The sequence below is a fragment of the Lacerta agilis genome, chromosome 6 (genome assembly GCF_009819535.1).
Source record: "Lacerta agilis isolate rLacAgi1 chromosome 6, rLacAgi1.pri, whole genome shotgun sequence".
NCBI classification, from domain to species: Eukaryota; Metazoa; Chordata; class Lepidosauria; order Squamata; family Lacertidae; genus Lacerta; species Lacerta agilis.
In genome coordinates, this window is record NC_046317.1 from 35,621,431 (window position 1) to 35,634,537 (window position 13,107).

Consider the following 13,107-nt stretch of genomic DNA (forward strand, 5'->3'; position numbering starts at 1 on the left):
TTAAGAGATCTAAGTCATAACAATTTATGAACTGCTTTAGTTTTAAGGCAAGTAGGACAAAACTCCCTCCCCCCATACCTTTTGATATACAGTGGACCCTCAGGATACAAATTAAATTCGTTCCGGGGGTCCGTCCGCAATCCGAAAAGTCTGTAGGCAGAGGCGCCATTTCTATGCACACATGCGGCACGATTTAGCACTTCTGCGCATGTGCGCGCTGCGAAACCCGGAGGTATACACTTCTGGGTTTGCTGTGTTCATAACCCAAAAGTTACATATCCAGAGCAGTACGTAACTAGAGGATCCACTGTATAAAGGTTTGATTCCACTCCTCCTGATTTTAAGATACTTTCTGTTCTGTTCTTAATCCAGTTAATCTGTATTGTGTATGTACAATATATTATACAGTGCTTTTTCAGGGGGGACACTGGGGTACGCATACCCATAAACATTTTGTGAATCTTTGTACTTTTGTCCATTTACTGTATTTATTTTTCCCGATTTGAAGTATAAAATGGTGATTTTCTTGAGTCAAAATGAGAGTACCCCTAAACATTTTTTAATAGAAAAAAGCACTGATATATATATAAAATTAAGTACTGTATCTGTTAGACTCTTGACTAAATAATTGGAAGTGGTGAAGAGAGAACCATAATTCCTATGCAAAACTAACCATTCTAGTTTGTTTATTTAAATAAACCAATCCAATCTTTTGCAGAGCAGGGCAATCGCCAACCCCAGTTTCATATATGATTTTTCTACCTTCTGAACAGCTTTTCCCAGACACATTTTCAAATGCAATTAAGTAATGGAGAGTTAGTTGCTGTACACGACATTTAATTTCAGTAACTGAGAAATGTAAAAGGAGGCTGAAAGCAAGATCATTAATCTCCTCCGGTTGCCTTGCACTGCCAAGGATAACAACTAATTTTTCATTTTACTAGGTTTGCTCTTCAACCATAGTCACATACGGTCAAACTTATCGAGACTTTAAGATCCAGACACAGTGACTCTAAGGTTGATATACTTATAAAGTATATGGAGCATAGATTTAGTCGCTGCTTCTATTTCTCGGAAAGCAGGTCAGTAGTAAACAGTGGGTACTATTCATAGGGTTGCCATATTTCAAAAAGTAAAAACCAGGAAACCTCAAAAGTTGTTGAGCTTTTTAGGAAACCTCCAAAATTGTTTACCTTTTTTTTTTTTTTTTTTTTACAAAAATGCCAAAAAGAAAAGAAACCCTCCTCCCCCAGACATGTCAATTTTCCCCTGACCTATACTACACAAGAAACCAAGGGTGGAGGTGGTTTCATTTTCACTCTTGATCACCAGTAAAGATGAACACAACTCTGAGATGGGGGGTGAGGCTACCACTCTGGCTACAAACCAGCGTGAAACATGAAATACGCATTAAAAATCGACATGCATCTACAGAAATAGCTGGTGCATGATGGCTTTCAGAATAGTGTACTGCAAAATCTGAACATGTAATAGAAAACCGTAATGTTAACTGCATAGGCAACAGATTTTAACAGTCACTGGCACATGCCACAGCCAAACTAAATCTGTTTGCCTTGAGGGGAAAACCATTCCGTAATATCCAACTAAGAAGAGAGAATCTGAACAAGTGATAGTCTTCAAATCCTAAAACTGGGAAACACATTTCCATGTTAATTCTGTAGTTGGTCGCCACAGGACATCAAAGCTTGCTTTAAAAAAGGTGTTTTGTTTTTGTTTTTACATATACAGCAATAGCCTCCTCACAAAATTGTCCCAATGGTGTTTACATCAACACTGTAAGCTAAGCCAATATTAATATCCCTGCCTTACAGATGTGATAAGGGCACAGTAAGGGGAAGCCTTTTAGTAAGTTCATGCCTGCGGTGATATAGATCAGCCAAAGGTAAGGTCTGGGAGAGATTAAAGGACATGCTTAATTGTTTGGCTGGCTGGTGTTCCTAGCGAACTTACCGGTAAGTCCTCTATACATCCTACAATATTTCACCTCTCAGTTCCTTCTCCATTCACCATATTTCTGTGCCTCTCATGTATAGTCCAATTCTTTCCCCAGTCTCTTTCAAAATGTCATACCAGATCATATACAAAACTATGCTTCAAAAAATGCTTTCCACATCTATCAGGTAATAGCATCATACTTGTCCGCTGCCTACCTTTACCCTGTAGCAGCCAACCTATTTGCACTCCACAGATGAGGCATCCCATCAGCAATGTGAGCAGTTTTGCTACCAGCCAAAGTGATGACAAAAGTCCTCAAATGGTCTTCCTTGCAGTGAACCAACCAACCAACCAGTTTGCCATTTGTTCCCCAGTCACACTATCAACAAAGCCCAAATAATAACAACATGGATCCTAAGAATGGCTAGTGGTGTTCTCACATAGCAGAATGGACTTTCCTGTCTAACTGCATTCCCTCGTCTTCCTGGAAAACCTCTCCTGAGAGTCAGAATGGTGTTTGTTTCTGCACAGGGTTTGACATTTTCAAAAATTGGTAGAAAATGGAGACTTCCTGCTCTTCTTTCTCCCTCTCCATTTCCACACAAACACAAGCATCTTACACTTGCACCAGGGCATCATTACATCCAAACCAACATGTCACGAATACTTTTTTCTTCACCTAAAAATATGCTGGGCACTCTACCTTCTTAAAAGATTGAATAAAACAATAGTCCCACCCACAGGTCTAAAATCTGATTAGCCAGTATGCTGAAAGCTGAACTGAACACACAGCCATCAAAGCTTATTTATAGCAGTAAAAGCAAAACATGGGTTTAGTAACGAAGCTGGATTCCAATCCTGTAGAGCAGGGATGGGGAAACCCTTTTCAGCCAAAAAAACCACATCCCCTTGGGGGCAACTTTCTGAGGGCCGCATGCTGTTGATGGGTGACAAAAAAGGAGACAGGGCAAGTGACTATACAGCCACTGAAAAGTCAGAGGTTTATAAACATGGACCTCTCCATCCGGACAAGTAAGGACACATTCCTTGCGTGGTTTGGGGAGGAGGCCTGTGTGGAGGAGAGGGCCAGATAGAGGCCTAGAGAGCCACATTTGGCTACCAGGCATCAGATTCCCCACCCCTAGATCCCATGGCGTGGGGTGAAGCACCTGCATCAAGTGGTGGGTATTAAGTAGTGGGTGGACATAGCAGACGACACAGTGATTCTCCAAGCAGCTCTTTATTCTCAGGCTGGAACAGAACTGAACTGAAGGGCTGAGCCAGCCTGCTTACATAGTACTCAGTAACATGCAACAGTAACAACTCTCTCTAGCTACCCAATCCGTGAACGGCACTCTCAATCCTTCATTTGCATGTGGACTTGAGTGAGAACTGCAGTCATGGTGGGCAGAGTGAAACTATATACACAACACCCCTAGTGGCCTAGGGTGAGAACTTCAATACATAACACCAGAACTTCTGGCATGCAGCGTTGCTGCTCATCTTCCCCACCCCTGGGTGGAGAAGCTGAGTGAGTGGCAACACTATGAGGAGCATACAGTGGCTCCCACTGAGACACGTGAGACCTGGACAGTGGTAGCATGCAGAAGGGGGCATGGCAGAGGGGCATTTCCCATTTTGCCTCAGGTGGGGAAACAGGACAGGCCGCCCATGAGGAAATGCTGGCTTTCCTGTTTGTTGCCAGCTTGAGTTACTTTCCTTGCTTTAAAGAACTGCCCAGGGAATGGAATGGCAAGGGGAAGAGCTAAAGAGAGGTGCACTCCTAAGGTCAGCAGGTAGCATAAGGGGAGCACCTGCTTTCGTATCATGCCAATGCTACCTTGTCTTTCCTCCTTTCTGCTTGTGTAATATACACAAATTTAAAAACCGAACCTAGTCATTCAGTTGCTAGGCAATGGCCTCCTGTGTTCTCTTTTCACTTCTGGGACCACCCAGCAGCATAGACATTAATGCACCAACCCAACTGAGCTTGCATAAATGAGAGTAGCAGATCCATCTGTGAGGAGCTCTTTCAAAAGGTTAAAATGCCACCAGCCGGATTCTTGGCAAGGAAGGAGAAGCAGGAGGGAACCATTAAAAAACGAGCCCCCTGTGCCTCTCCTTGAACAGCTGACTGGAGGGGTCTTTCTGAAAGGTCTCCATGTATACAGCCCCAACTGCCTGATTTGAAAGGTTAGCTGCCAGCACAGGACCTGTTTACGCACACAATTCCCTATCCAGATGAGGCCATGGAAATGGAAACCTTCTTTTGAACACACTATACCTGCTGGCTAGAGTACAGTGACTGCCTTGCTGTTAACTGAATGGATATATGTAATAATCGAAATATGGCAACAAAGGCAAATAAATGACATGCACCCAAAATTGTCCTCGTGGATTTCATCCAAGGAGTCTCCAGATTGGGGGTGAGGAGCCTTTCCCCCCCTCTTGAATGCTGCATTCCCTTTAGGGCTAAATTCAGGGGCCAAATGCCTGCAGTAGGCAGAGTCATCCCCCCTTCCTTTTCTCTCTCCATCTGACTTCTCCATCTGAGTCCCTCCCCCTTCTTTCAAGTCCAATGGGCTGCTGAGGGAGGGACTTTGGTTCTTGCCAGAGGCCTGAACTAACCACAGAGGGCTTTACCATTCTCCTTCCATCTTCTTCATCTCCCCCAACCTCATTTCTCCTCTTCCACCCACCTTGTGTCCCCTGGGCTCCCACCAATCAAAATGAAATTAGGCAAAAGGCTGAAGGTTCCCCATTTCTGTTCCAAATGGGAGAAATTGTGTACTGATTTAGGTTTAGATACAGTAATTCCAATGGTGTCAGGGTATTTTCATGTCGTTTCCAGTTCCATGATCTCTCTACTTCCGCACAGCAAGCCAGACATATGGCCTAGACCAGTGGATAAAGGGGTTGTAGCTGTCCAGATATAGCCATGCTCCTACTCCCATTAACCCAAGCCAGTGTGGTCAAAGGTGAGGAATGATTCGAGTTGGGAGTCCAGTGATATATGGAGAGCCACAGCTTCACCACCTCTGAATTAGGCTTGGCTTATATGAGAAGAATTTCCTGCTTTTGCAGTCATGAAATACATATGAAAAAGGTGCTTTCATTTAGTTGTTTTCCCTTCCTACTTGGATGCTGAATTGCTCAATGAAGTGACACAATATCCAGTTAGTTTAATATTATCCGATCTGTTAAACTGAAGAAGAGCACCGTGCTCTGTTTTACTTGGATTGTCTTCTACCAAACCACCTTATGCTCTGTTCTAATCTATCACACTGGTCTTCCATGACTTGCTAAAATGTGAAAGTAATTTAATTTTGAGGCACTGACATATCAGTTTTCAGTAGACTCAGATGAGGGCACCACCAGAACAAGAGGTTACATCATGGAAAAAAATGAAAGAAAGTGAACTGTGTGACAAATGGCGTACACTTCAGCAGCCCTCAATTTCATTTGAATACGGAATCTTTCTCATTTTGCGGCTCCCCCAAGTTCAGGCCACTAATGATGAGCACAAGAGTTAATGACTATGCCATTCTTACCGTATAAATACCAGCTTGACCTTTGGCGGTGCCGTCTTAATGATTGCAGAAGCATTCTGGTGACTTCTCCCATATAAGATCTGGTTATTTATCTGTTTTATGAAGAATATTTGAGACAGTTACAAATTAAACAGTAACAAAAGGTTAAGTATTGTTTTCTAATTTTATTACACCATCAATAACTCTGAAGGAAATATCCTAACCTTCTTTTATGAAGCTTATCTTCAGTAGCAAGAAAGGAGAAAGTGAAGGAAACAGGCAAGGAGAGATTGTTTTTTGTTGCTTGATTGCTCTTGGAGGAAGCTGATTTTCTAGGTCCATTTCCAACAGGGTTTAGGCCCAGTTTTGGCACAGAAATTGCTTTGACCTCTGTTGGGAGATGGCCAGGAGAAATGTCTCTCTTAATTCTCCTCAATCTCTCAGTGGCTTTTGATACCATTGACCATAAAATCCTTCTGGAGCGGCTGTCTGAATTACAGGTGGGTGGCATCATTTTGCAATGGTTCTGGTCCTATTTGGTTGGTCGTTTCCAAGAAACTGAAGTTCAGTCCAGAGACTGAGACCCTGTTAGTGGACTGTTCCTTAGACCAGATGGATGGGAGGTTGCCTGCTCTTAATGGGGTTACACTCCCTCTGAAGTATCTAGCTTGGGGGTACTTCTGTATCCTTTGCTGTTGGCTTGAGGTTCAGGTGGCCTATGTGGCACGGAGTGCCTTCCATCACTTTCAGCTGGTGGCTCAGCTGTCCCCTATCTGGACAAGAATAGCCTAACTACTGTTGTCTATGCTCTAGTAATCTCTAGGTTAGATTAGTGCAACATGTTATATGTAGGGCTACCTCTGAAGATGGTTCAGAAACTTCAACTGATGCAGAATTTGGTGGCCAGGCTACACACTAAGGCAAGGCGGTTTGAGCATATTATACTGCTCCTAGCCTGACTGCACTGGCACTACCAACCTTACTGTTCACTTTTGAAACATGGTCCATCTCCAACTCCTCAAAAGATTCCATCAGCGGTGTGTCCGAAAAATTTTACACATCACTTGGGAAGACAGGCGAACTAATACCAGTGTACTGGAAGAAGCAAAGATCACCAGTGTCAAAGTAATGATTTTTCAACATCAACTTCATTGGACTGGTCATGTTGTTCAGATGCCTGATTATTGTCTTCCAAAGCAACTACTCTATTCTGAGCTTAAAAATGGAAAGCGTAATGCTGGTGGCAAACAAAACAGGTTTAAAGACTCTCTCAAGGCAAATCTTTAAAAATGTAGTATAAACACTGACAACTGGGAAACACTGGCCTGTGAGCGCTCCAATTGGAGAACAGCCTTTACCAAAGGTGTCATGGATGTTGAAGATGCTCCAACTCAGGACAAAAGGGAGAAATGAGCTAAGAGGAAGGCATGTTTGGCAAACCCTCACCATGACAACTCCCACCCAGAAACCTATGTCCCCACTGTGGAAGGATGTGTGGATCCAGAATTGGCCTCCACAATCACCTACGGACACACTTTTAAGACAGTGTTCATAGAAGACAATCTTACTCCACTATGAGTGACCACCAAAGAAGAAGAAAGAAGCACTGGCTGACAATTAGTTTCTGAACCCAACGAAGTGCTGGTTTTCACCTATAAAGCCTTAAATGGTTCAGAACCAAAATACCTCAAGGACCAGCCCTACCCATATGAATTGACCTGGATCCTGCGATCATGCCTCCTCCATGAGAGGTCCAAGCGTGGCAACACGGGCCTTTTCTGCAGCAGCTCATTTGTGGAATGCTCTCCCCAGGGAGGCTCACCTGGTGCCTTAATTATATATCTTTAGGTGCCAGGCCTTTGACTGAAAACATTCTAAATGTTAAATGTGTTTATGGGAGGAGACTTATTGGTTTGTTTTCATTTTATTATGTATTTTATATTCTCATTCTGCATTTTTAGTCTGGCATTAGCTACCCAGGTGGGCTAGGCTGGTTATCAATTGGAATAATTATGCCACAACAACCTTGGGAGTTAAGTTTAGTTGCATTAACATAGTTTGCATTGTGTACCACTTCAAACAGAGCTCCAGAATGAAAGAGAGATAGAAACTGCACACACTGTAGAATTGAGGCAAAATAAATCCCATTTCCTGTGAACCTATTACAGTGTCAAACCATATCTGACTTTTACTTTACATTACTCTTTTTTCCCTTTCAGAAGTACAGATCAGTATTCTACAGGAGTCTTTTTAAAGCACAACTGCATTTTAGTAAGATATTGGGCAAAAACGCATGAAGGGCGAAAACAGGCAGTGCTAACCTCCATCTGCCTACTGTCACAGAAGTCTGTCTCCATGTGAAGAAGGCAGCCCTCCACATGAAGCAAGACTGAGATTTCCCTTACAAAACCTGTGTATTTAAGCAACTTAAATGTTTTTCTCTAATTGTTGGAATGCATAGTCACAAATTGCTAAGCTCCCAGCTGTGTACTACAGTCCACTTTCCAAATTAAGATAGAAACCCTCTACCATCTACCCATGCCATGAATATCCCACAAACAGCAAGGTAACACCTACCTGCTAGATCACACAAGTGCTCAGTCTATTCAAGCTCTAACAGCCACCCTGAGCTGGCACTACTGGACAGTAATAAGTTGGCACCACATGCAACCAGTGTGGGCTAGACTGCTGGGACTGGGACCTGAAAGACCTCGGTTCACATCCCCACTCAGCCATGAAGTTTACCGAGTTATTACTGGGCTAGTCACTGTCTCTCAGCCTTAGCTACCTCACTGGGCTTTTGTGAGGATAACACAGAAGAAAAATGTAGGCAGCCCTGTTTAGAGAAGCTTTTAATGTTTGATGGACTATTGTATTTTAATATTTTGTTGGAAGCAGCCCAGAGTGGCTGGGGAAACCCAGCCAGATGGGTGGGGTATAAATAATAAGTTGTAGTAGTAGTAGTAGTAGTAGTAGTAGTAGTAGTAGTAGTAGTTTTATCACTATAGCTCCTTGGAGGATAGATGGGATATAAGCATAGTAATAATAAGCAAATCTACTGATTTTTACTAGTAACTTTATAAATCATAAACACAAACCCAACCTGTGGCTTCTCTCCCCTTCCCACAAACTAATAAAAACCTCCAATTGCATAGCTTTCCTTACAGGCTTCAGGGTAAGGATAGGAAAGAACAATGACTTACTGTAATGACAAAATCTGCTGCTTTAGGCTCATTACGAGAAACACAGATAAACGGGAGGGAGGTCAAGGAGGAAGAGCAAAGCTCAAGGGAGAGTAAGATAAATAAATGGAACTACCAGCTAGGGAACTAGAGTGGCTAAACTATTAACAAAGCCTAAAATAACATTTAACACAAGGAAAGCCTTAACAGGCAGCAATTTCTTAGCGGTGGGAAGGTGACATCATAAATATTTTGCAGAAGGTGGGCGGGGTACAGAAGGTAATGAAAACTAACGAGTGAAATTTAAGGAAGAGGAAATTACAGCTACATGTCAGGATGTGGAAGGGGATTGGGCTAGAGAATTGTTTCCAGAGGGAAATGGTGTTTTTCTTCCTTTAAACCCCCCCCCCCAAAACCCACTCCATTTAGGCTGAGAACTCAAGGTGACTTATTGACTTCTGACAGGAACATAGGAAGCTGCCTTAAGCTGAACTGGACCATTGGTCCATCCTGTCTCAATATTGCCTACCTGCTAGTGGCTCTCCAGTGTATCAGGTAGAATACCAGATACCCTTACCTGATTATACCATGAATTAAACCTGGGGCCTTCTGAATGCAAAGGAGATGCTCTACCACTGAGTTATGGTCCCTTCCCTTCCCTTCCCTGCGGCTCATGGGAACTGGGGGTCCGGACAACATCTAGAGGGCCACAGATTCCCCTCCCCCATTGTTTTCTTTGTCTTTATTTTCCAAGAGTATGCAGCACACCTATGTTTCAAGTTGATCACATTTCATTAGTGTGGTCATTCCAGCTGAAAGACAACAAGCAGTTCTGCCAGCAAAAATTAATATGATTCAAGCTCAACAGATAAGCCAAATATAATTAACTGGATTTATGCTTTATTTATTTTTTTTAAAAATGGAAGGTTGGTCAAAATAATTTCTCCATTTTTTTATTACCCTTCCTTACAAACAGAACATATTCATCCTCTTTGTCATAAGAAGTCCTTCTCCAAATGATTTGTACTCAGTATGTTCCTATACCATGGTGATAACTTATCTATTAAAATCCTGCTGATACTGAAATGCACAACAGCTGAAATCTCAGGAAGTTTGGTGTTGAAAATGGATTACAAATGCTGGATTTCCAAGAATTTAGGGCCAGCAGCACCCCATGTTTAGTAATCAATCTCAATGAGGCGTTTGATCAATATGATAGATCTTTCTGTTATTGCTCACTTTCAGCAGAGGAGATATCATTCTAAAATTGTTCAGGTTCTAAAAAATGAACAAACAACTAGGTTTTCCTCTGCATTGCAGGGATAAGCTCCCGAATTGTTCAGATGGAATTCAAAACTATACAATCTCCTGCTGATGAGCATCCTGATGAGTATCTGAATAGATGTGCCTTTGGGTTCATCAATCAGAATTCCTATTCTCTTATGACTGATTGGTTTGAAAAGCCTAAGGTAGTGTGAGATAATTGATGCCAGTGTAGATTCTTATTCTTGTCTAGTAGGCTTCATTCAGTGCTGCCATCAGTTTCTGGCTTGTTGCGTGAAAATAGATCTAAGCAACATGGACCTGGGTGTTTGGGTTCATCAAGTAAGCCAAGAATACTAATTCATAATAATAAATGAATCTTCTTTACAGCATGCAACCCTTTGACTAAATCAGGGATAGAGAACCTGCAACTCCCATCATCCCTAACAATTAACCATGCTGCCTGGGGTAGATGGAGTCCAACAATCTCTAGAGGACCACAGTTTGCTCACTGCTGATCTAGATGAAACACTTACTCATTTATAAGCTGAGAGGAATTGGTACCTACCACAGACAATGATTCTCACGTGGAAGCTCTTGACCCTCAGTTTCAGGGGAATATGGTCAGGAGAAGATATTTAAGCCTCCACTTCTATATATCCCAGATGGGATAAATTTGTATGCCTATGTAAAATAGGTCCTGAACTGATTCTCATATTAATCCCTGCTACAAACTGTCTTCTCCTTACCTATTCTTTTTTTGCCCCCACTAGCAAAAAAAACAAAAAAAAAACAACCATTTGGGGGATAAGCAATTTTAATATTTGACTGTATTTAGTTAATTTTAAAAGTGCATATGAGTAATGGTCAGTCATCTCCTCTGTTCTGGGTATGAAGACAATGTTATATCTGTCCAGAGTTTTAAACCTTATAGTGAGAGAATCTCATCTTGTTGAAATATGAAACATCACAGGAATTGAAGGAGATGCCAAATTTGCCTGTCACATTTTCATGAGTGAAACAGACTTTTAATAGTTTTTCATTCCAGCAGAGAGAAAGGCAACAATATTTCACATCAAAACAAATCTACACATTATGTCAGAAGCATGTAATTAGAGGATCCCTAGGCACTGACAAATGTTTAGATTGTTTTCCTATTTCCTCAGGCATCCTTTTTTATTTTGCCAAAGCTGTGAAGTCGCCAAGTAGGAAATACTGCATTAAAAATACAAATTATTACTGTGAGATACAATGTTCTTGTATTATCATCTTCTTCAACTATTACTACTAATTACTTCCTATTCATGGAGTACATGCAAGTGTTCACACTGCCTCACATATATCACCCCAGTAATGTTTACAATGGCCTAGTAAGGTAGGTTAGTATTAGGCTTCTTTCCACTGGGCAGATGGGGACTGAAGATGAGAGAAGAATGGTTTGTCTAAGTCCACCTAATGAGTTTGTGCCTAAGGTGGGAGAGACCTAGCTCAGTGGAAGCAAGCAGGCTTTGTATGCAGAAGGTCCTAAGTGAAATCTTTGGCATTACCTGTTAAGAGGCTCAAGCAACAAGGCTGGGAAAAACCTGCTGGAGACCCAGGAGAGCTAGTAAAAGTCAGAATCAGAAGGTTGAGGAACCTTTGTCCAGCGGGTCAAATCCACTGAGGGCACCTGTCGTATGATATTAGGTGGATTCAAGCCTACTGGACAAAAACATGTGGAGTAGACAATACAGGTGTAGGTGAACAAATAGTCTCGCTTGGTATAAGGCACATTCCTATGCCCTTAGGCATGAATTTGTCAGCTCACACTCACAACCAACAGCTCTTTTAAACTCTGGCAATTAATTTGACTTTTCCTTTGGAATCCTATATAACTAGGGGGCTGCATAGAATGGGTGCACCTCTCTCTGGCCACTGGATATACAATCAATGAAATGTTATGGCAATCCTTTCCTCTTTGACCAACAGTAGCCCCCATCTAAATATACCACACTTTAGCTTACTTACTAAACCTTCAAATCACTGGACCAGTTGAAGTCAAGTTGTATGTATGGTAGCCACTCCAAATAAAAGATTCTCTTCCAGCAGAATTATTATAAGTGGCTCCACATATGTGAAAATGTTTCATAGGATTCAGTCTCTTGAGAGACCTATTTTAATAAACTGGGGTGAGTCATAGGACCTGAATCACTCCTTTGAAGTGGGGATGGCAGCTCTGTTGCGTTATTAGTTTGCATTCAGCAGTGGGTTCCTTTGATTACTCTTTAACTTTTTTATTTTTTAATGAAAGTTTACCTCTAAAAGTTCATCTCCAGTGTGCAATCTTCCATCTTTCCCTGCAGGGCCATCTGTACTGATGCCCACGACAAAGATGCTCATGCGAGACCTGTCCTTATTGCCAGCCAGGCTGAGTCCAAGTCCATTCTTGTCCTTTTCAAGTTCAATAATGTGCAATTCCCCAGGCAGATCTGCATATCTTTGCCTGATTTTTTCTATCAAAGAAGAGAGACAAACACACAACATATATACTTAGGAAAGTATTTTCAGTGCAACTCATTGGTTTGTTCCATTTGTTTCCTGAGCTTCTAGTTTTGCAATTTAGTCACGCAATACTAAAAAGGTAGCATATTATGGATGAATTCTGCATACACTCCATCAGCCCATGCTGACCCCAATGTGCCTTGTATTTTATACCACAGGAGTGCTTTGTTCCACAACATTTTAAGTCCTAGTTTCTTTATAAAAAAAAGAAAAGAAGAAGAACCCCAGTCTGAACTACTGTTTGAAGTGGCATCCAATAACAGCACAAGGTGAAAGCAATTAATCCATTCAAAGGAAAGAAATGAGATCATAAATATAGAACTGTACATTAAGCCTTCATCGCTGTCAGAGGTACAACTGTTCCACTGAAAGACTAGGTTAGCAGTACTGTACAATGTTAACTGTGAACAGTAAATGTTTCTATAGCAACAGCAGACCAAAGAACAGCTTGACAGAGGAGTAACTATCAAATTAAAGGACGGACATTGCTATCAAACCACAGGACAATGTTTCAATAGTTGAAAACTAATTCTGCATTTACAACCTGAAATTATTACACCATCTATTTTGCATCCATTCGTGCCTAGAGAAAGCTAAATCTGTCCTTAAAAAACAAGAACAACTTGCCTACAATG

General features: G+C 41.7%; 1 protein-coding gene across 7 annotated transcripts in view; it reads right to left on the bottom strand.

The window, feature by feature from the left end:
• The window catches only part of PATJ (PATJ crumbs cell polarity complex component), a 161,153-nt gene that overhangs the window by 59,413 nt on the left and 88,633 nt on the right, over positions 1 to 13,107 (bottom strand). For all 7 annotated transcript variants that reach the window (XM_033151940.1, XM_033151941.1, XM_033151938.1 and 4 more), the window contains 2 exons: positions 12,227 to 12,423; positions 5,508 to 5,599 (listed from right to left, as the gene is read on the bottom strand). In XM_033151940.1, coding sequence (XP_033007831.1) covers positions 5,508 to 5,599; positions 12,227 to 12,423 — 289 coding nt within the window. The remainder of the gene's footprint in view (positions 1 to 5,507; positions 5,600 to 12,226; positions 12,424 to 13,107) is intronic.